The 24493-nt window shown below is 45.2% G+C and overlaps 1 protein-coding gene and 1 long non-coding RNA gene across 3 annotated transcripts in view; one reads left to right on the top strand and one right to left on the bottom strand.

Annotated features, from left to right (window-relative positions):
• Nucleotides 1-1921: 1921 nt before the first annotated feature.
• On the bottom strand, nt 1922-4976 carry LOC142660251 (uncharacterized). Its single transcript, XR_012850438.1, has 2 exons — nt 4568-4976; nt 1922-2141 (listed from the first exon to the last, which is right to left on the bottom strand). It is a non-coding gene; the product is annotated as an uncharacterized LOC142660251 (long non-coding RNA).
• A 2062-nt stretch (nt 4977-7038) lies between these two features.
• The window catches only part of LOC142660250 (actin, alpha cardiac muscle 1), a 76033-nt gene continuing 58578 nt past the window's right edge, over nt 7039-24493 (top strand). The window contains exon 1 of one of the 2 annotated variants that reach the window (XM_075836836.1): nt 7039-7102. Coding sequence is in view for 1 of the 2 variants with exons in the window: in XM_075836834.1 (XP_075692949.1) it covers nt 12983-13017 (35 nt within the window). In the remaining variant the exon portion in view is untranslated. Of the gene's footprint in view, nt 7103-12953; nt 13018-24493 lie in introns of those variants that run through there. The other variant, XM_075836834.1, reaches the window with a different exon arrangement.

Genomic DNA, 24493 nt, shown 5'->3' with positions numbered 1-24493 from the left:
CTCACAGGAGGTAGACCTGGAGATAAGATCCTCTATTGCCTACTCATTTACTACCATTCCCCCAGCCAGTGTGTATTGTCCAACAGTGTCATCCTCCAGGGTCCCTCTCCTCTCCGTGAAAATGCATTTTTAAAATATATATAAATGAACAATGAACCCACCACGCCTAGAATGGAACCCATGTAAATCCCACCTAACACTGCTTCACATTTATTTCTAATAGGGGGGGGAATCATCATGTGTATAGACCACTATTTTGTTTGGACTGCACATCTACGTGTTTTGGTAAGGCCATGTATAGTATTGTTTATATAAAGAAGTGCTATACAGGAACCGCCCCTGAACCGCAGATTTGCGCAGTCCAAAGAAAATGGCTGTCTGGGGGCATCAGACCAAGAACACCTTATTTGACCACTTCATTATATTTAATCTATTTTTGCATTGACTTGGGCTGTTCGCACGGTCTTCTACCCTGGTCCTTGAGTGAAAGTTTACATGCTTCAAGAAAGGTAGCATCCCACACTTCTGTACTGTGTGTAATATAAGATAAGTTTAGACTTTCTATTTATGCATTAAAACATTGGTATGATCTAGTAACATCTCTGTGCATAAAACAGTGCGTTAACACCACATAACCCCTTTGGGTATGTGCACACGATGAGAGGCTTTTACTCACAGGTCCTGCATCGTGTCAGCCACATCGGCACCAGAGGCTACAGTTGATTCTGCAGCAGCATCAGCGTTTGCAGGTAAGTCGATCTTACCTGCAAACGCTGATGCTGCTGCAGAATCAACTGTAGCCTCTGGTGCCGACACGATGCAGGACCTGTGAGTGACGTCACAGATCTGCACTGCAAGAAGCTGGGCGTTCTGAAGAGAAGTGGATGATACTTCTCTAATGAGCGCCCAGCTAGTAAAAGTATTAAAAACGCCCCGATGTACGCACATAATACACGCCCACTTGGACTTTTAAACACACCCACTTGGACTTTTGCAAACCTCATTTGCATAACTACAAAAATGGTCATAACTTGGCCAAAAATGCTCGTTTTTTAAAAATAAAAACGTTACTGTAATCTACATTGCAGCGCCTATCTGCTGCAATAGCAGATAGGGGTTGCAAAATCTGGTGACAGAGCCTCTTTAAGGAAGGAAAGAAAAAAATAAAAAAGTCCCCCTCGTGCAGTGTATTGTAATTTTTACCGGCTTCTATTAGTCCCTGCCTCTGGGCCAAATAGAAGCAGAAAGACGGCAGATCTCGGGGCCTTCAATAGGCCCCCAGGCTGCTATGATAACCATGGGTACCCCATGAACACATTGCGGGGGGTGATTGGCTGTCAGAGGGGGCAGCCCCCCTCTTTCTAACAGATGAATGTAGAAGTTTCTATTGACCACAGCATCTGCTTAATTGGCCAAGATCAGAGTTCCCTCTGATCCTAGCCATTAGTGTGAGGTGTCAGCTGTAATACACAGCTGACACCTGCAGCGTATGGAGCAGGCTTAGCCCATGAGCCCGCTCTTTATTTCAACCCCTGCACCAGTGTCCTCATGGTGCACCAATGGGTTAATTTGAATAACTGCAAGTAACACACCCCTTGGCTAAAAATACTCTGAGGAAAAAAAACTCCTTTGCATTTTTGAAACTACGTAGTGCGACCTCTGCCTGCAACTTCTTCAAAAAGGGGCAAATGAGCTTGTCAGTTGTTCCCCCTTCTACAAACCACCAGACAGAATCGTGTTACTTAACATACAGAAAATATTGGGGCATGCGAGATCCTCAAGACACTAGAATGTTTGATTTCAGCATTTTGTATAGAAGTGAACAAGTAAACGTGAGTCACTTCAGTAAGCGCCCAAATAGCAGATAAGGTGGACCAGCCATATTCCTCTGTGCAATATCTATAGGAAAGACAAAGTCCAGTTTACTGGAGGATTGTAAACAGGTTTTATTGTAACAGACGATAAGTGAATGTGCGTTTAGAACCAGCGCACGACTTTATAACGCTGGAAATGGAATGCAGCAACAATGAACGGAATATCCAGCATCAGTCCCGCTTCTTATACTCATCCAGGTTGGCGAGGATATAGCCTGATGGTACCAGGAAGGTGATCAGAAATGTTGTGAGGCCAATAACAGTGTCCTGTAGGAAGAAAAGTCAGTTACTCTTCCCATGTATTCTTAACAAAAAGCAACAGTCATTCAACATATGAGCATGCAGCCTGTGATCTTACAAATACAGAAGTCAAGAACATGCTTGGCAGAATCTAACCCAGATATTATCCTGGTTTATAGAGAAGTGTGTGGTAAACCAGGACACTTAAAGGGGTTTTCCCATGTGAAGCATTTATTGCATAGCCACAGGGAGAACAGGGCCTGGCGCCTGCAGTCTATGAGCATTAGCAAGAAGTGCGCTCTCTAACTCCCATAGACTCCATTTAAGCAACTAGCCGATGCTTTGGGTCAGCAAACACCTATAAAGGCACTTGTGGCATTCTGTAGATATATCATATCCTTTAAATGGAAAAATTTAGCAATAGTTTTGCAGCAGATTTTGCGTCGGGACCCACCATGCAAAACCCTGCCGCGTGAACTAGCCCCAAGAATCCCCAACGATCTGTGGTTCCCTTCAGACTATACGATAGTTACCAAAAGGAGGGGATAGACATAGAGGGATAATAGATAGATATATATCTCTATCTATCTATCTATCTAACGCTAAATGCGTTTTATTTTACACATCTCAGAGCCACCGCCGCAGAACTGGACAAAAATACTGGAAATAGAAAGCATACTGCACAGTTGCTTCCAGTGAAGCCACAAACACGCTGACGGAACCTATTAAAGTCAATGGGTTCCGTCGGCCGCCTGTGGCGTCAGTCGTGCGCTGGAACCTGCTCGTCTGGTATTTTCGTTGCAACAGAATGCTAAATGCAGGTGCGGACCCAGCCTTAAAGGGATTGTCTTATCACAACATGCCCTACTAGTGCACACAGATGTCAGCGCAGAACTCACATCCCCACTCTTGTAAACTTGACATCCACATAGTACATTTAACACTACTAACTAACCACAACATCCCAAAATCAGCTGTTTGCTGGGGGCTGAACTCCTGGTAAACAGCAGCTCCAATATAAAGGCTTGTCTGATGACAACCCTTAGGGAAGGGTTCACACATGGCAGTAGTAGTGTGCGGTGTGGCAAATCCATGCACATTTAAGGGTCCATTTTGATGTGGTTGAGATCGCATATGAAAACCATGTGCATTTTTTACAAAGTTGGTGTAAAAAAAAACAAAAAAAAAAAAAACAAAAACAACCGTGTGCATCAAAAAACACTATAGCCGTAAAATGTATGCGGTTTAAGCAACACCTCAGCATCTGAATGGCCCCTAACAGCAAAGTACAGCAGTTTTGCATTACATTCATTGGCTACATGGTTTTTACAGGTGAAACGTTAAATATATGTGCTTCACCTGTTAAAACAGCAGACAATAACTGCATCACAAAACCACAACTGGCCAGTAAAATGTATGCGTTTTTGGCCACGTGACCCATACCGCATCACCACAGCAAAACAAACGTTTAGGGAATTAATCTGGCAGATATGTCTACAGTACTAAAAGCCAACCAGTGAAAATCTGCTACATCTTCACAAATACTTATTGTTCATGTCTATTTTTTTCTCCTTTAGTTATAGACCATAGCTTATTCCATTAATGGCGGAGTGTAAAGGTGCCGTGAAGCCGGAAGCATTTGCAGAGGAGAAAGACGGACAAAAAAAAAAAAACAGACAGATGCGTGAAAACCGACCAGTTTTTTTAAAACCTCAAATCAGGCCTCAAAGGCCAGCAGACGATACGCTTATGGCACCTTGTGCCGTATGGGCTAATAGGAGAGTGGACCTGTCCCCATACCCTGCTGCCCTTATATAGTACAGCATAGTCTGATAACAGATCCACGTTAGTACAAGACTGTTGTGCCACCATCTCGATGGCGGATATTGTGTTGAATGGTATATCACACCTGTTCTTTGATGTGAACACTTCTGGACACCCCCTCAATAAGCCAGAAAGATGCTGCAGAGGGGCTGCTGCTCTGCACATACACTAAATACATTTTATAGGGTCAACGCATATATACATACATAGCATTTGAGGAAGGGGATCACTTTGAATCCTTTATGTAGCTGGTCCCAATGAGACTAGGTGATCACAAGGATCCCACTCTTAGCTCTGACTAATAGAGGGGTTTCCTGATAAGCTGCTGTGCAAAGAGGACAATTGCTTTAAACGTGAATAACCTGTCAGATTCCCTGTCAGTAGTAAAGCACACTAGACCACATACGTAAAAGCCTAATGCAGACAATGCCCATAGACCTGCTCCGTAATGAAGGATGGCAGCATTGATCTGATGAGCTGCTATGTTAACAGTTTTTCAGCGAGGCTTCACTTTTAGCACCTTACTATAGTCCAGCAGTGCACCGACGGCTCAGTACATTGGGCCCTACCAGGAGGCCAAGGAGATCACTACCCACAAGATTGGAATCACACACGGACTAAAGTCTCACCGCAGGGCTTGACCCGGCATTTGCCACATTGGAAGACATTCCCCTTCGGGAGATGGCTTGTGCCAGTCGGGGCATCCGGAAAAGACGCGCTATTACGGAGGACATGCTGCTCTCAAGCTACGATCACACTGCGACAAGGTCGGCAAAACGGAAACTGCTTTACCGGCAGTTTTATGTAACCACGCAATCACGTGACCGGAAAGTGGCTGTAGTACAGAAACTTAATGCTAGGGGGAAAACGCCGCCATTTTAGCGGAGTAAAGGTTTCTATCTTCAAGCTGAGCACTTTACGGATTTATTGTTGTGCTACAATGCTAATAAAAGCTAGAGTCAAAGGGGTAGATTTATCAAAACTGGTGCAAATGAAAAGTGGAGGAGCTGCCTATGGCAACCCATTGGGGTGCTTTTATTTTCTAAAGGGCTTTTGAAAAATGAGACGTGGAACGTGATTGGTTGCTATGGGAAACAACCACTTTTCCTTTGCACGAGTTTTAAGAAAATCTCCCTTATAGAGTTTTTATACATATTTATTCAATGCTGAAGTTGGTTTGTTATTAAGCCTGAGCTACGCAGTAATAAATTATGCAGGATTATTGTGATTCTGTTAAATTGCAGTGCGATATTTCACACTCACCTCTTCGGCTGCGATCGACAATGCCAGTATTTCTAAAGACGGGCTCACATAGAATGCCTTGGAGCGTATCATCCAACTGAGGTCCGCACCTATTTTCGGCTTCAGGACCGCATGATTTTTTTTTTGATTTTTCGTCATCAGATCCAAAGAACCGTAGCTTTTTTTTTTTCTGTTGGCATAGCTGTATAAGGGCTCGTTTTTTGGAGATGAGTTGTATTCTTCAATGGTACCATTTCAAGGCACATATAACTAATTATTAACTTTCTGGGGGGAATAAAAAAAACAGCAATTCCGCCATTGTTTTTTGCGTTGTTCACCGTGCAGGATAAATAAAATGTTACCTTTATTCTATGGATGATTACAGTGATACCAAATAAGTATGGTCTTATAGTTTTACTACTTTTGCACAATAATAGCACATTTCATAAAAAAATATATAATCATTTGCGTCGCCGCTTTCCAAGAGCCAACTTTTTTATTTTACCGTCTATGTAGCTGTATGTGTGTTTTTTTTTTGCGGGAGAGGTCATATTTTTTTAATAGAACCATTTTGGGGTACATATAAATTATTGATTAACTTTTAGTATTTTTTGGTGGCGGCAATGGAAGAAAAAAGCAATTTGGATATTGTTTTTTGCTTCTTTTTTTCAGATCAAGTGAAGTTTATGTCTCCCTGATTGTCTCAGGTAAAATTAAAGCTGAGCTCTGATTTGGTTGCTATGGGCAACAAAGGACATTCTTACTATAAGACAGCTTGATAAATCTACCCCATTAATTGCAATTTTTTGTTGACATTAAATTAAAATGGATCGATATTTCTTTGAGAAGACTCTCTAGCCTATTATAGCTGGTACGAATAAAACTGATATAATCGAATTAATGAAACAGCGCTATCTACTTGCAAACAATCTGGACTGCGAAAACTGCCATTAACTTCTGCGTTGGATCGGTCTTCGCCAATGTTCTGACGGATATCCTTGCAAGTATTTACAAGAACTGTGCACCATCATGGGTATCCATCAGAAAGCAATCTTTCTTTACAAAGTCGCACATCTCTCTGAAAAAGTGGCTACACATTACTTACTGATTTTGTGGGGGAAAAAAATGGTTTTAATTTTTATTTTTATGTGGACACTTTTTTTAATACATTTCTTTTAAACTTTATTTCACTTTATTTTTTTATTGTCTCACTAGGGAGTTTTATTGCTGCTATGCTCAGTATACCAAAGCATTATTATCTGTCAGTAACAAATTGACAGGCAATCTATTAGTCCTAATAGGCATAAAGCCATGGCAGGCCTGGGGGCTTCTGTTAGGTCCCCAGCTGCCATGGCAACCAATCGGTGCTGATGGGGTAATAGAGGGTGCCCTCTCCCTCTCTCTAACCACCTAGATGGTCTCATTTGACAGCGGCTTCTAGAGGGTTACATGGAGTTACCCCCGATACTTTCTTTAGTATAATGCACACACAGTTGTATTACAGATTATGGGCCACTATTGTACCTCTGATCAAAATCAGTTTTTTTTCCTCACAGATTCATACAAAAAAAAATTATGACGCGTTCCATCGCATGTTGTATTACTAAGTTATTTTCCCCTAGACGTATGAGGCGAAGTTACCACGGGTAGGATATGCTTCATAAATGTACACGTAAAAGTAACCAAATTGTGTTGCAGATTTTCATCTGGAATCCCCGCTGCGAAAAACAGTGCTGTTAAAAAAAATAAGCTAATACTTATACCCCGGGGATTGGCATAGCGACGCATCCCTCTGTTCTGAGTGCAGCTCGGCCTCCTGGGATGACCCTGCAGCCTGTGATTGGCTGTAGCAGTCACATGGGATGAAATGTCAACCCAGGAGGCCGGGCTGCACTCAGAATAAAGGAATGCACAGGGATTAAGTATTGACTTTTTTATTAATTTTAATTAACCCGTTCGTGCACCACAACGTAATAGCACGTCGTGGTGCAGGGAGTAATGTATGAAGCGTACTCACGCGCTGAGCGCACTCCATATGCTGTGGGTGTTAGCTGTGTTTTACAACTGATACCTGGGGCTAAAGGCCAGGAACACCGATCGCGCTGTTCCTGACCGTTTAACCCCTCAAATGCTGCAGTCAATTGTGACTGCAACATCATAAGCCTTAAAAAGAGGGGAGGCGGCCCCCTCTGAGAGCTTATCTGCGCCCCCACAACACAATCATGGGGTACCGATGGTTGTTGTGGCAGCCCAGGGGTCTAATGAAGGTCCCCAGGTCTGCCTTCACTCTGCCTCTGTTAAAGAGGCTCTGTCACCAGATTTTGCAACCCCTATCTGCTATTGCAGCAGATAGGCGCTGCAATGTAGATTACAGTAACGTTTTTATTTTTAAAAAACGAGCATTTTTGGCCAAGTTATGACCATTTTCGTATTTATGCAAATGAGGCTTGCAAAAGTACAACTGGGCGTGTTGAAAAGTAAAAGTACAACTGGGCGTGTATTATGTGCGTACATCGGGGCGTGTTTTTACTACTTTCACTAGCTGGGCTTTCTGATGAGAAGTATCATCCACTTCTCTTCAGAACGCCCAGCTTCTGGCAGTGCAGATCTGTGACGTCACTCACAGGTCCTGCATCGTGTCGGCACCAGAGGCTACAGTTGATTCTGCAGCAGCATCAGCATTTGCAGGTAAGTAGCTACATCGACTTACCTGCAAACGCCGATGCTGCTGCAGAATCATCTGTAGCCTCTGGTGTCGATGTGTCCTCGCTCGTCTGACACGATGCAGGACCTGTGAGTGACGACACAGCGTGATCTCTGGAGAACACGGCTGTGTCTGCACTGCCAGAAGCTGGGCGTTGTGAAGAGAAGTGGATGATACTTCTATACACAACTAGTAAAAGTAGTAAACACGCCCCGATGTACGCACATAATACACGCCCAGTTGTACTTTTACTTTCAACACGCCCAGTTGTACTTTTGCAAGCCTCATTTGCATAAATACGAAAATGGTCATAACTTGGCCAAAAATGCTCGTTTTTTAAAAATAAAAACGTTACTGTAATCTACATTGCAGCGCCTATCTGCTGCAATAGCAGATAGGGGTTGCAAAATCTGGTGACAGAGCCTCTTTAAGCCGTGCCTGTGGCAGGGCTTAACAGAAGCCTGTAGAAATAACAATGTTTTGTATTGTACCAGCAAACTAATGATCGCTGGTTCAAGTCCCCTAGAGGGACTAATAGAATGTTTAAAAAAAAGTTAAATCAAGTTATTAGTAGTGAAAAATTTGTTTTTATTAAAAGTTTAATTAAAAAAAATTATAATTTTTCCTTTAAAGTAATGTAAAAAAAACAACTAAATGGGTATTGCTGCGTCCCTAAAAGACTGAACTATTACAATATACAATTATTTAACTTGCACAGTGAACACCGTAAAAAAGAAAATATTTTAAACGCCCAAATTGCTGTTTTTTGGTCAACTTAGCTCTCAAAAATAATTTAATAAAAAGTGATCAAAAAGTTGTATGTACCAAAAACGACAGCAAGTCCCGCAAAAAATAAGTCATCACACCTCTCAATCAACGATAAAATAAAAAAAGTTATGCCTCTCAGTATGTGGTAAAACAAAACATTTTTTTTATATCAATTTGGTATCACCGTAATTGTATTGAGCCGCAGAATAAAGTTAAGTTGTCGTTTTTACCGCATGGTGAAAGCCGTAAAAATGAAACCCCCCAAAAAATGGAGGGATCTCAGTTTTGTTTTCAATTTCAGCGTGCAATATATTTTTTTCAGTTTCTTAGTACGTTATATAGTAGTTCAAATGGTGCCAATAGAAACTACAACTCATCCCGCAAAAAATAAGCCCACACACCACCCTATTGACAGAGAAATAAAAAAGTTATGGCTTTTGGAATGTGGGGAATGAAAAACGAACATGAAAAAGCAAAAAATGGCTCAGTCCCGGAGGGGTTTAAAAAAAAAGGTTTATTTTTTGCTTAGATTTGCGGTTTTAGGAGTGAAATCACAGCATTTCCACCACGCAAAAATTGCAGCATATGCTATTTGTTGCGGGTTTTACCCCCCCAATGAATTGGGGAAAACTTGCAACAAAAGAGGCTAAAAACGCAACACAGGTCAACTTCTGAATGTTTTAGCTGCAGATTTTTTCTGCATCGTGTGCATGGGATTTGTTAAAATCTCATCCACTTTGCTGCTGTTGTGGAAGTTCTGCAGTGTTTACGCTACGTGGAAACCCAGTCTTAGGCCACGGCCAGACGTGGCAGAAATTTTACTCTGCAAATGTTGGTGCAGATTCGGGGGCAATTGTGCAACAAATCTGCACCAACATTTGCATATTTGAAAGGTAATTCAGACATTGCAGATATCACAGCGGACTTGCCACAGATTTCAGTTTTTGCATTGCAAAGGCTGAAATCCACAGTGAAATTCCGCTGCTTCTCCGCAACATAATGTGCATGCTGCGGAGGGGAAATTCTGCTCCGCAGACTATTTTCCGCACAGTTATTTTCCGCAACATCTGAACTAAGTTTTCTAAGAATGTATAGAAACAAATGTAAGAAACGGCTGCTGCAGAATTCCACTTTGATCTGTCCACAGCGAAATTCAACAGCAATTCCGCCACGTCTGAACGTGGCCTTAGGGTATGTTCACAAAGCGTTTTTTATCAAGCAGAAAAAATCTGCCTTCAAATATCCTTCAGGATTTTGGAACCATTTTTTAAAATGCAGGCGGTTTTTGGAGCTTTTTTTTTGGTTGGGAAACTTATTCAGCTAAGAAATCTGATAGCATTTTCTTGACAAAAAAAGCATCAAAAACCGCGACAAGCCGCACGGCGCAGTTTTTCTATGCCTTCAATTGATTTCAATGACGTTTTAAGAGCAGAATCCGCCCCAAGATAGAGCAGGATACTTTTTTTTTTCAGCATCTAGAAAAAATCTGTCCTGAAAAAAAAGTGCCTCTGATTCTTAGGCTATGTTCACACGGAGTATTTTGGGGGAGGAATATCTGCCTCAAAATTCCGTTTGGAAGTTTGAGGCAGATTTTCCTCTCCCTGCACGCCGATTTTCGCGGCGATTATCGCGCCGTTTTTCGCCCGCGGCCATTGAGCGCCGCGGGCATAAAACAGCGAGAAATACGCTTTCTCTTGCCTCCCATTGAAGTCAATGGGAGGTCAGAGGCGGAAGCGCCGGAAGATAGGGCATGTCGCTTCTTTTTCCCGCGAGGCAGTTTTACTGCTCGCGGGAAAAAGACGCCGACGCCTCCCATTGAAATCAATGTGAGGCGTTCTCGGGCCGTTTTTGGCGAGTTTTGCGACGCGGTTACCGCGTCAAAAAACTCGGCAAAATACCCCGTGTGAACATAGCCTTATTGAAATCACACTGATTCTGACATGGAAAATGTGTCAAAATCAGCATAAAAGGAGGGGCGTGGCTGGACGAGCTGGAGAGCAGACGTACTTGAGAGAGCTCTCCCTAGGCCTGTGCTAAATAGGGACAGACCGAGCACTTAAATGTGGAAAACCCGCTCCAAAAAGGCCTTACGGGGTACCAAGACGCAAGGGGGTGCAGATACCCCCATTTCAATTTTTTTTCTACCTCTGGCACCCAGAGATTCGGGTTCGGAGGGGGCCGAGACGCCGCCCTTGATGGAGCCGCCGGCAGGCAGCGTGGAGTGTAATCCCGTCCGGCTGGCTCTCAGCCTGGGGGAGCTGATGTCAACGGAGGGAGAGAGAGCAGCATCGCAGGCCCCCGGTTCCCTGGCTGGAGAGGACGGCTGGGAGAGGAGTGGAGGTCGGACGCCAGTGTCGGCGGGGACCTCAAGGAGGAACAAAGATGGCGGCGGCCGTGACTGGGGTGAGTCACCGCATGTGATGGCGGATGCCAAGCCGCCCCTCAGAAGCGGGCCGACTCAGCTTGTACTGAGGCATAGGAGGACGCTGGCGCAGGAGATGTGGGAAACAGAGGAGAAGAGCCACAGAGAGGGTGAGAGCAGCAGGAGCTGCAACTTACCTGCTTCTGCCGACACGTGGCAGAGCCAAGATGGCGACCGTGACCGGAGCATTGCAGGAGCACAGGAAGATGCCGCTGGAGGGGAGAGAGGCAGTCTGTCAGCCGGCTCTCCTGTGCAGATCACCGGGAGGGACAGGGCTACGGTGGCCTAGATGACTGATCCGGAGATGCTGTCAGACCAGAATTCTGACCAGGCTCAGGAAGAGCCTGAGGAAGCAGAGGGAGAGAAGTGCTCCTCGGAAGAAGGGGGGATACCCCCAAAACCTGCAGGTGTCAGAAACTTAGGGGGATTGTTTGAGAGAGGTCCTCCCCACTTTCCTCTGCTGGTGGGAGCCTGATGGGAGATCTCCCGCCGCCAGACCGGGCGGCCCAGACGTTCCGGGGTCACCCGGAATTGCAAGCATTGCTGCCACTTCTCCCCTCTAAGAGGGACATGGAAGAGATGGCTGCTGATTTGAAAGTGGCGTGGCGCCGGGATCTACACGTGGTCCAATCTGAAGTATCTGCCCTGCGAGCTAAGGTGGGTGCATTGGAAACATGGAAGGACTCTGTGTCGGCAACTATACAACAGCTAACGGAGGCGCAGAGAGTGTCAGGCTCACAGCAACGGCAACTGCAAGGGCAACTGGACGACCTGGAAAACCGGAACAGTAGGAATAATATACGTCTGAGAGGTTTACCGGAAGCAACTAGAACTGCTGACTTAATGCCGACATTGACAGGTATCTTTAACACCTTGCTCAACCGCCCTGTGGATACCTATATTGAAATAGATAGAGCTCACAGGGCATTGCGTCCGAAGAGTGCTGATGCGGCTAGGCCACAGGATGTCATCTGCCTTATACACTACTATGGCCTAAAAGAAAAGATTCTACAGAAGGCGAGATTGAAGGCGGAGATTGATTTTGATGGGGCCAAACTGCTCCTGTTTCCGGATCTAGCGAGATGCACCTTGAGACAGCGTGGGATGATGCGCCCTTTACTTTCTGTGTTGCAACAACGGGGAATATCGTATCGATGGGGATTCCCCTTTGCCCTGCATGTGCGAGTGGAGGACAGAACTGTCTCGTTGTATACACATGGGGAACTCCCGGGATTTTTGAGGGCCCTTGGATTGCCTGTCATTTCATTGCCGGACTGGGAGACTTTCCAAATGGATACGGTACGGGAGCCGGGAACACCGTGGACTGGGAGACCCGCACTTGGGAGGCTGGAGAGAGATGGATCACCGTTGCCGCAGAGACCGCAACGACGTCAGAGAGCGTCCCCGTCAAGATTTCGGGAGCGTTGATGTGATGTGATGAATCTGCTTTTTCTTTAACCCCGTTGTATTGCAGGTGTTCACCCATGCAGGGATGCCCGAGCCCGTCACGTTGGTGCGTTTGTGAGTCTGTGAAACGCAGGGTTATTATTTCCTGATGGGTGGATGTAGGGCCCTGGTCTAAATATACTAAGCAAAGTTAGGCTCTAGGGCGGTTAGACACATCCCGGAGTGGGCTTATGTTCGGCAATTATAGTCCCCGTAGGTGGTTTACTCTAGCATAAGAGACCTGTGACCCCCACATAGGAATATCGCTGCGACTGGACTGGTTCTAACCAGTGATACAAGTGCTGAGTGGCACAAATTAGTATAGTGTGTGCCAGGATGTTTTACTTGACATTTGTTTGGGGTTTTTTTCTCCTTATTATCCATTTTCTATTTTTTAGGCAATGCTGTGTTAATGCAGTGTATACATGGACGGAGTGCGAGGTGCTTAGTGTCTTTGACGGGATGGTGGGCATGGCGGCAGTGACTGGCGAATACAGGTATTTTGTGATAAGATGCATCTTGAGTCTCTTTGACTTCAGGGATAATGTCTGATTTCACCATCTCATCCCTGAACGTGAAGGGATTTAATGTTCCGGAAAAGAGGTCTCAGATCTTGTATGCTTCACACAAACAGAGGGCCCAGGTGCTGTGTGTTCAGGAAACTCACTTCCGGGCGGATCAGGTTCCAACCATTCGCAATAAATACTATCCAGTGGGATACCACAGCAGTAATCCGCAGGGCAAGACTAGGGGGGTGTCTATTTTTCTGCATAAGTCATTTCAGGGTAGAGTGATAGATACCTATGTGGATTCAGAGGCACGGTTTCTTTTTCTGAAATGTGAGGTGGGGGTCCGCACGGTCACGATAGCCAATATTTATGCCCCCAACACCAACCAGGTTCCTATTTTCCTGAAGATGTTGGCAGAGTCGAGCCCTTTTTCGCGTCAGGTGCGCCTATCCTGTGTGGGGACTTTAATCTGGCCCTTAACCCGTTGCTTGACACGTCCTCTGGGCAGACTTCCCTGGCCTACAATAAATTGAACAAATTGAGGAAGAGGCTTAGATATATGTGGCTTTGTGATGTGTGGAAGCTGACCCACCCAGACGATAGGGACTTCACTTTCTATTCGTTCGCACATAACTCCTACAGCAGGATAGATTACGTTATGGTTCACCATAATCTATTGTCTTTTGTGAAAGAGTCCTCTATCGGTAGTGTGCTTCTATCTGACCATGCTCCGGTGTCTTGTGTACTGCGCTTTTCACCGCAGCGTCACAGTGACTTTACTTGGCGCTTAAACGAATCTTTGCTGAAGGACCCATTGTGTAGAACAGAATTGAAACAAACGGTGGAGAATTTTAGGGGGGATCACGCTAGAGATGACACGGCCCCAGCGGTGAAGTGGGAGGCTCTGAAATGCGTGCTTCGGGGAGTACCCATCAAGCACGAAGCTCGCCTTAAGAGGGAGAGGGGGGCGAAGCTACAGGCACTTTTAGTAAGCGTACAGTCCCTAGAATCCCAGCATAAGCAGACGTTACAGGAGCGCACTCTTAGGGAGCTTACTAGGACTCGCCATGAGATCCAACTTCTGCTAGATAAGCAGAGTGCTCGGCTCCGTCAGGTGTGTTCCCGCTATTATTATGAGTGGGGTAATAAGGCGGGGAAGGCATTGGCGAGGGCATTGCGGGAACGGGGGACGTCTTCCTTTATTCCCTCGATACAAACCTTAGCAGGGGACTTGGCGTTTAAGATGGAGGACATAGCATCGGCCTTCTGCGAGTATTATTCCTCGCTTTATAAACTGCCCTCTCCTACCCTGGGTACTGCCCTGACCGAAACACCGCTCTCGTTAGCTGAATACATTAGGGACACAGCATTGCCTCAGTTGTCTGCGGAGGAGGCTGTGGGCCTGGATTCACCATTCTTCAGGGAGGAGTTACTGCAGGTTATTAAAGCATTACCGGCAGGGAAGAGCCCGGGGCCCGATGGGTACACGGCAGGATTTTACAAATCCCTGGCAGAGGACTTAGTGACGCCGCTGCAGGAGTCGTTTAATTCTATTTCGGAACAAGTGAAGTTCCCCGAGTCGTTTTTACAGGCTCATGTCACGGTCATACCGAAGGGGGGTAGGGATCCGCAACATTGTGCGAACTACAGGCCAATCTCATTAACACAGACGCTAAGATGTACGCTAAGTTGATAGCGAATAGACTAGCCGGGTTCCTGGGATCCCTGATTCACCCGGATCAAGTGGGATTCATCCCAAGACGCGAAGCCAGAGACAATACACTAAAGACCTTCTCTTTGATTCATCATGTGACCAAGAGTAGACTGCCCTGTATGCTGTTGTCGCTGGATGCGGAGAAGACCTTTGACCGGGTGGATTGGGGATTTTTGGAGGCGGCTCTGAGCCAGATGGGAGTTGGTCGCCTAATGGTGACACGTATAATGTCCCTTTACAATCATCCCCAGGCAAGGGTTAGGGTTAATGGATCTCTTTCTGCGCCATTTAGGATTAGTAATGGGACTAGACAGGGCTGCCTACTGTCGCCCCTGCTGTTTGCGGTGGTGATGGAGCATCTTTTGGTAGCAGTTCGACACAATGCTGACATTCGGGGGGTGCAAGTTGGGGAGATGCATTTTAAGGTGTCGGCGTTTGCTGATGATTTATTGTTTTATATTACAAGCCCACACCTCACATTGCCGCCCCTGATGAAAGCCATTCGAACGTATAGCTATTATAGTAACTACAAGATGAACATGTCTAAGAGCGAGGCTATGAATATATCTTTATCAGGGGAGGACGCCCAGCAGGTACGTAGCAACTATCCTTTTTCATGGCAGATGGGCTCGTTGAAATATCTAGGGGTGCGGATACCTGTGGTTCTTGCGGACTCCTACTCTCTCAATTTTCTGCCTATCCTTCAAACTCTCAGAGCCGACTTAGACAAATGGGAGCCCAAGGACTTTTCGTGGTTGGGTAGGATAAGCGTGATAAAGATGAATATCCTGCCGCGCTTAATGTATATTTTTCAGACGGTCCCATGTATCTTGCCCAGGGTTTTTTTTCTTCAGTTAAACAAAGCACTGGCCAGGTTTGTTTGGCGGGGCAGACCACCGCGAATAGCAAAAGCTACCCTGTTCAAGAGTAAGCGGAACGGGGGGTTAGGATTGCCTGACTGTTTGGCCTACTACTTTGCGACAGTGAGTGCTAGGATCTTGGATTGGTTCCATCATGCGGACTCTAAATTGTGGGTGAGGCTGGAGAATCTTCTGGCGCCGGTGCCTCTCACGGTCCTTCCGTGGCTCCGGGGGAGGTACTTTAAGGGGAGGGAGAACGCTATGCTCCCTTTGGTGGCAGGACAGGTGGTACTTGCATATAAACGCTATCGAAGTCTGGCTATGGGGATCCCTCCCGATGGCCCATTAGTGGCGATATCTCATAATGCAGACTTTCCACCGGGTAAGCAGTCTACCTTCTTGTCCTTTTCGTCCAGGCCTTCGCCACTGACGTTTCGTCATGTTCTGATGGGTTAGGGTTTGAAGTCCTTTGAGGCACTTGTCCCGGAGCCAGAGAGATCATCGGTTGGGCGCTGGGATTTTTTGCGGCTACAACACTTCTATACTGCCAATAGGGAGAGGCTGTCTTCGAACAGAAACCTGACACCGATAGAACAGCTGTGTGTTGCTGATTCCCCTCCGGAGTGGGCTGTTTCTCTTCTCTATAAGTGTTTGCAAGAATTACATAATGAGGTTCCACCTTCCTATGTGAGAGGAGAGAGAGCTTATGTCGCCTCCATCGTCGGCGGATTGGTGAAAAGCTTTTAATTTGTGTCACAGTTTCTCCATCTCCTGCAAGGCCCAGGAAACAAATGATAAGATCTTGTCGCGCTGGTATAGGGTCCCAGCATTGCTCCATTCCTTCTACCCGGTGGTACCAGATGAATGTTGGCGGTGTGGCAGAGTGGGGGGTACGATGCTGCACATTTGGTGGGAGTGCCCGTTGATTCACGCATTCTGGGCAACGGTGGTGGACCTTATACAAAAAATCACGGGCCAAGTGCTCCCCAACACTCCGGAGGTGTTGCTTCTTTCCATGCTCCCTGGAGCGATTAAAACATATTCGAAAACTCTGATCAGTTTTCTGTTGTTCGCAGCCCGCAAAGTTTTTCCACGGTTATGGAAAACCAGTAGTGCGCCAACCATCACTGAATGGTTTCAGGAGATTTTGTTGCTGCAGAGAATGGAGGAGGCAACACAGGCCCAGCGAGACTGTCAGAGAGCGGGAAGATTGGTATGGCAGAAGTGGCAGGAGTTCTGTGAGTCGGAAGAATATCTCCTCTATGCATAGGCCTTATAGGACATAGCAGGGGGGAGTGTTGGCTTGATCCGCCTTGAGGTTGATAGTGGGAGTCTGGGTCCTCTGGTTCTGTTTGCTTGCTTTCTCCTCTATCCGATGTGGAGTACGTACGTGATGCCTCGTCACAAGCTGTGCTACCCGGCCGCCTGCCGTGGTGCCCACTGTCCTGGACGCATTTTCAGTATTGTTGGTAATGTATAGCTCTATGTCCTCGATGGCCGGGTACCCTGTCCATTGTATTAACTTCGCCTCTGCTGGTACAGAGGTCTGTGTTTCATTATAGAAATGTGTCATATGCATAATACGGCTTGTATATTTTTTGATGCTCTATGCGTGTTTTTTTTGCTGATTCAATATGTAAGATGGATGCGTATGTTTTCTGTATTGCTGTATACTTTTGGCTTGTTATAATTTAGTTGTATTGAAAAATACCCAAAAATAAAGAATGTTAAAAAAAAATCGGCATAAAAAAAAACTGTGTGAACATTACTTCTAGGGGAGAATACGGTGCTGTTTTGAGGCACCATACAACTGCAAGCAGAGTGATTGCCTCCATAATACAGAGCTGTATTACAGAGTTGAAGAGACTTAAGGCCGGGTTCCCATGTAGCATAAATGCTGCAGAGATTCCGCAACAACAAATAATTTTGTGCGAAAATTCTGCAGCATTTACAGTAGCAGCAAAGTCAATAGGATTTAGAAAATCTCTTGCCCATGCTGCGGAAAAAAACACTGAAAAGTAATGCGGAAAGTGTTCTGTGGTGCGATTTTCAATTCTGCAGCATGTCAATTTATGCTGTGGGTTCTGTGCAGAGATGCTGCTTGTTTAGCCCATAGACGTCAATGGGGAGCATGAATTACGCAACATATTTGTTTTGTTGCAGTTTGTACAGCAGAAACGCAGAAAAAAACTCTGGAAATCCGCAGGTGCACATATACTCTGCTATAATCAATGCCTAACACTAAATCCGCAGGTAAGGCCAGGTTCCCACGGGTCGGATATGCTGCATAAAACGACACAGTGTATCCAAACTAGAACTCGCACCCACAGTTTGTGTGGTGCCATTCTTCAGGCGGAATTTCCGCTGCTGAAAGCAGCGCTAGAAAAAAAAAGTTCATACTTACCCTGGCCATAGTCATGGCGACGAGTCCCTCTGTTGATGTGTGGTCCGGCCTGCCGGGATGACGCTTCAACCCATATGACCACTGCTGCCTGTGATTGGATGCAGCAGTTACATGGGATGAAATGTCATCCCAGGAGGCTGGCCTGGAAGAAGAACGGAAGAAAGCATTGCTATGGCAATGCCTGGGTGTAAGTATAAGCTTTTTTAATTAATTTTAAACCCAAAAAAGTTTTCCACCGCAGAAGTCACAACACTTGGCTATTTACATAGCTACATAGTTGATAAGGTTGAAGAAAGACACAGGTCCATCAAGTCCAACCTATAATCCTACTGTGTTAATCCAGAAGGCAAAACCCTCATGAGGTTGATGCCAATTGCCTCATTAGGGGAAAAATTCCTCCCTGACTCCAAATATGGAATAAATCCTTGGATCAATGTCCCATCTCCAGAATATAGTACCCATAACCTGTAATATTATAATTTTCAAGAAAGGCATGAAGGCTCTTCATGAACTTGTTCAAAGACTCAACCACCACAACATCCTGTGGCAGAGAGTTCCATAGTCTCACTGCTCTCACAGTAAAGAATCCCTGTCTGTGATGGTGGTGAAACCTTTCTTTCCTATATATGTAGAGAAAGCCCTGATGTCCTTGTTACAGGCCTGGGTGTAAAAAAGATCATTAGAAAGATGTCTGTACTGTCCAATTATATATTTGTACATTGTAATTTGATCGCTCCTTAGGTTTTTTTTTTTTCTAAACTGAACAGCCCCAAGTTTGATAACCTTTCTTGGTACTGCAATCCGCCCATTCCCTTACCTCCTTCCTGACCGCCCACTGTCTTTTGAAGTCAGGTGGTGCAGGTCCCGAGCCTACAACGACGTCTTTTGGCGTAGCTGTAGGAGAGGCTGATGAGCGCTCCTGTGAGCACTCATCCTCTAAGAAGGAGCTGTAACTTACAGCACCTGATCTTAGAGCAGCCTCCTGAACACAGCTGGGGTCGGCAAACATTCGGACCCCAGCTGTTTAACCCTTTGATTACCGCGGTCCGTGACCGCGGCATGATCAAAGGGAATTCCCCTCTTTGATTGCATCGCCGGGATTCCGGTGATGCAATCAAACACCGGGGAATCACTCTGCAGTCAGCCTGGGGACCTACAAAGGACCCCAGGGCTGTCTGTTCCGTTTGCCTGCTGTTCGGGCGCACTATGTGCTGCCCGATCAGCAACCTGTGTCATAGTGACACAGTGTAATGTATTAGCATAGAGGAGTATGCTAATACATTACAAATAAAAATAAAAAAAGTTACAAATAAAGTTAGCCCTTGTTGGGATTAAAAAAAAAAAAGTAATAAAAAATAAATAAATAAAGTCCCAAAAACAGTCTTTATTTTGCATAAAAAACACTTTATTGCCCCTACACTAAATAAAAACAAAAAACCTACACATATTAGGTATTACGCCTGTAATAACCTGAAGAATTAATCTAATGGGTTATTTAGCGTGAAACAAGAAAAACTATGCCAAGAATCGCTTTTTCCTATATTCATGCCGTAAAAAAAATAATTTTTTACCCCCAAACTGTGGGGGAGGAAAGAAATACTATTTCTCTCGCATAAAACAAGGCCTCATACAGCCACGTCAATGAAAAAATAAAAAAGTTATGGCTGCTGAAAGGCAGAGAGGCAAAAACAGAAAAATTTAGCTGGTCATTAAGGTCTTTTCAGGCTCGGTCATTAAGGGGTTAATTACCTTGGTCGCCCTTCTTTGCACCTGTTCTAGTTCAGCCATGTCCTTCTTATACACAGATGCCCAAAATTGTACATAATATTGCATATGTGGTCTGACTAGTGATTTATATATAGGCAAAACTATGTTCTTGTCACAAGCTTCTATGCCTCTTTTTTTTCTTTCTTTTTTTATTATATATTTTTTATCTCTGAAAAAGGGACAATAAAAAGAAATACAAAGAACAATGATCCTGCAGAAGAGGAACATAGGAGATATCATAATATTACAGTGTTCAGTGCAATACAACAGCCAATGAGAGTTATGACATAGATAAATTCAAAATGTTGCATATACTGAAAAGGTGTCATGTGGCATAGAAACATTGATGTGCAAGCTCCCGGTAAAGAACATGTGTTGACGGAGCCGGAACTCCACCCAATACCATATTACACAGATATACTCTGCTCGCATAAAGTAGAGAACTAATTAAACAGATATAACAAGACAATAGACAGGAACACAAGGGTAGGGATGGGGTGTGGAAGGAAGGGATCTGAGAGATATCCTAGTCATACACGGGTACTTAAAGAGGCTCTGTCACCACATTATAAGTGGCCTATCTCTTACATAAGGAGATGGGCGCTATAATGTAGGTGACAGCAGTGCTTTTTATTTAAAAAAAAACTATCTATTTTCACCACATTATTAGTGATTTTAGATTTATGCTAATGAGTTTCTTAATGCCCAAGTGGGCGTGTATTTACTTTAGACCAAGTGGGCGTTGTACAGAGGAGTGTATGACGCTGACCAATCAGCGTCATACACTCCTCTCCATTCATTTAGTCAGCGCATAGGAATCCTTTTAGATCACTATGTGCTGTCTTATACTAACACATTAACAATATTGAAGTGTTTAGACAGTGAATAGACATTCCACGGGATGTCTATTCACAATCTCTGCACTTCGTTACTGTTTCTGTGGTAGTTACAGCAGAACAAGCGTAATCTCATTGTAACCTGTCATCTACAGCATAATCTCGCGAGATTACGCTTCCTCTGATGTCAAGAGGACATCGTCAGCAAACAGGGAAATTTTAAATTCCCTATCTCGTACCATAATTCCCTGAATATATGGATTACTCCTGATACGGGAAGCCAATGGCTCTACACATAACACAAAAAGAAGGGGGGGGAGAGGGCAACCTTGACGAGTACCATTGAAAATAGAAAGGCGTTGAGAAGTCGCATGTGGCAATTTAACCACTGTATTTGGAGAGGAGTATAATGCCTGTATTGCAGTGAGAAAAGGGCCAGAGATACCTATCGTCTTTAAGGTGGCGAAGAGGAAGGACCAATCTAGTCGGTCAAAGGCTTTCTCGGCGTCCAAGCTAAAATGTAGGCCAGACAAATCAGATTTATTGAGAACATCTACCAGATCTATAGTATTTCTAGTGTTGTCTCCAGCTTGTCGATGCATAACAAAGCCAACCTGTCGTTGTGAATCAATCCAGGTAGAAGTGAGCCAAGCCTATTGGCCAAAATCTTGGTGAATATTTTGAGAACAGCATTCAACAAGCATATCGGTCAATAGTTAGAACAGTCAGATTGGTCCTTCCCCAGTTTAGGAATAACCGTAATAAAGGAATGAAGCATAGAGGGGGGGATCGTCGCACCTAATAGGAAGGAATTAAAGTAAGCTAACATGTGTGGGGATAAGGGAGTCCTGGAAGACTTTATAATAGAGGTATGAGAAGCCGTCAGGATCCGGGGATTTGCCATTAGGGAGATCTTTGACAGTATCTTGTAGTTCTTCTAAAGTAATAGGCGCATTGAGCATAGTGGAATCAGTGGGTGTAAGAGTAGGGAGAGGACAGGATTTTAGATATTCCGAGAGATGTTGGGCACGGGCAGATGGATCTGTAGGGAGCTGTGACGGGAGAGAATATAACTTTGTATAGTATTGGTGGAATATATTGGCCTGCTGGGTAGGGTCAAAGAGCAATTGGCCTTGTGTATCTTGTAGTGCAGATGGGGCAGATTGAGACCGGTTATTGCGCAGTTGTGCTGCGACGAATGTGCCTTGTTCCCCCTATCATAGTAACGTTGTTTAGTATATAATAGTAATTGTTCTACCTTGGCTACAGAGAGATCTTTCAACTTGCTCCGCGTCTCAATAATACGACGAAGAGTAGATGTGGAGATGAACAGGGACATTTTATTTTCCAATTTAGTGAGAGTCGCCATCAGGTCTACGCGTTGTTGCACCATATCTCGTTTGAGGCGGGAGGAGATGGAGATGCAATGCCCTCTGAGAACTGCTTTGTGAGCCTCCTATATTGTGGACAATGTAGGGACCGAGTCCTTATTAAGAGTGAAATAAGTGTCAATGTGGGTTTTAAGGGAGGCCCTATGTATCGGTGATTTAAGTCGTTCGTTCAATCTTCAATGAAACTTCCGGGTAGTCCGTAAGTCAGAATGCAGATCAAGCATTATCGGGGCGTGATCTGACCAGGTAATAGGACGAATGTCAGCAGATGAGGTTCAACGGAGGCCGGGTATGTTTCCCAAGAATAAATCTATCCGAGTATGTGTAATATGTGGGTGTGAGTAGAAAGTATATTGTTTAGCCGAAGGGTTAGAAACTCTCCATAGATCATATAGGTTATATTTACGAATCAATTGGCAAAATGACGATGTATGCCGACGCAGTTCCAAAGGTGGTGTAGTGAGGGAGTGCCTATCCAATATATCAGAGAGAGGGAGATTAAAGTCACCTCCTATAAACAAAGTGTTGGATGGTAGACGGGAGATTTTTGCTAAAACTTTTTCTAAGAAGGGGATTTGCAGCGTATTCGTGGCACACACACGTTACATAGAGTGATTGGGACACCTTTCAGAGTCCCTACAAGAATGATATACTTTCCCTGCGGATCAGTGATGGACTTGCAGTGGGCAATTTCTAGAAACCAAAATTGCGACACCTGCCCGTTTCTTATTTTGGTTAGCGGAATAGACCATAGGGAAATGAGGCAAGGCGAATTTGAAAGATCCGGATGTCTCATGGTGCGTTTCCTGGAGGAAGGCAATATCCGCCTTTAAATGTTTCAGCTACTGGAGTGCAAGTCTCCTCTTTACATTAGAGTTTAATCCTTTAACATTCAAGGAAACTATACGTGCCATAACAGATCCGGAAGCACGGTGTCAAACATTAATATAAACCTCCAAAGGCCAAACAAACTGCGTCCAGAGCGGAATGTTGGGAGGTTGCAGTGCATCCTTAGCATTCTAGTCCCGTGCCACAGATCAGATCTCCTAATAAAAAAAAAGTCTGAGGAAAGAGAGGGAGGGGTGGGGGGGGGGGACACAGACAAACAAATAAAAACATTAACAAAAAACATATATAGCCATATTGCGTTATCAAGTCGATCAAGCGACTATGAATGGAAATAACATTCCATATGAAGACTAGCAGATTCGAGAAATTCTTGTGAACAATCAACAGTGTGAGCACTAGATGCAACACATGTACTAGGAAGGTACAGCGTCTACAGAGGGGAGAAGAACCACAAGAAGCCAAATTAGTCGGCAGCACAGTTACCAACCCCTGCACTGGGGATGTACAAATCTTATATGATCTGGAATAATGGCTCTCCCCTATAGCCTACATAAAAGAGAAAACAATTTGTAATGACGGGGTAGGGAGACAGACAGGTGAGCCCTAATCTACCCGCCACTCAGTCCCTGCCTACTTGCAACGACCCGTCCTAAGCGAAGGGGTACAACTGGGTGACGGTCCCTACGCTCAGTAAGTGCAAGACAGACAAAACAGACAAGGGTACACAGAAGCTAGGGAAACGAGGCAGCTGCCCACGGAGACACCGTGAGCAACAAGAGTAGTGATCGAGCCAAGTCAAACCAGGAGAGAGCGAGGTACAAAACGTTGAGCAGGAGAGTGGTCAGAAAGCCAAGGTCAATAACAAGCAGAGGATGAGTAGTACAAGCAGCAGCAGCAGCAAGCCAGGAAACAAGCATAGAAGAGTCACAGGCAAAGGAGGAACAGGAAAGGCAGGTATAAATAGACAGTGGGCGGAAACTAGCTCCATTTGGCCAGGCTGTGATAGGCTCTCCCACTCCTAAGCCTGCCATCCTGAGTGGTGGAAGATGGAGTCAGTCTCACAGACATAGGAGCAGGTGCAGACTGATTGCCCACGGGCGTCGACACAGAAGCTGTGTCTGGCAAATCCTTTACAGTACCCCCCCTTTTATGAGGGGCCACCGGACCCTTTCTAGGTGGACCTGGTTTATTGGGGAAACGAAGGTGGAACCTCCTGAGCAATACCCCAGCGTGAACATCCCGGGCGGGTACCCAAGTCCTCTCCTCAGGCCCGTATCCTCCCCAATGGACCAGGTACTTGAGGGAGCCTTGGACCATCCTGCTGTCCACAATCTTGGCCACCTCGAATTCTACCCCCTCAAGGGTGAGAACAGGGACCGGAGGTTTCCTCGAGGAAGTCAAGGACGGGGAGCAGCGTTTAAGGAGGGAGGCATGAAAGACGTTGTGCACTCGAAAAGACGGGGGCAAGTCCAGTCGGAAGGAGACAGGGTTAAGGACTTCAATGACCTTGTACGGTCCTATAAACCGGGGAGCAAACTTCTTGGACGGGACTTTAAGGCGCAAATTTTTAGAAGATAGCCACACCAGATCCCCGACCACAAACAAGGGGTTAGCAGAACGTCTTCTATCTGCCTGAGTCTTTT

This window comes from Rhinoderma darwinii, chromosome 9 (assembly GCF_050947455.1).
Source record: "Rhinoderma darwinii isolate aRhiDar2 chromosome 9, aRhiDar2.hap1, whole genome shotgun sequence".
Lineage (NCBI taxonomy): Eukaryota > Metazoa > Chordata > Amphibia > Anura > Rhinodermatidae > Rhinoderma > Rhinoderma darwinii.
The sequence above is the reverse complement of the archived record's forward strand: the minus strand, read 5'-3'. Positions and strand labels throughout refer to the sequence as shown.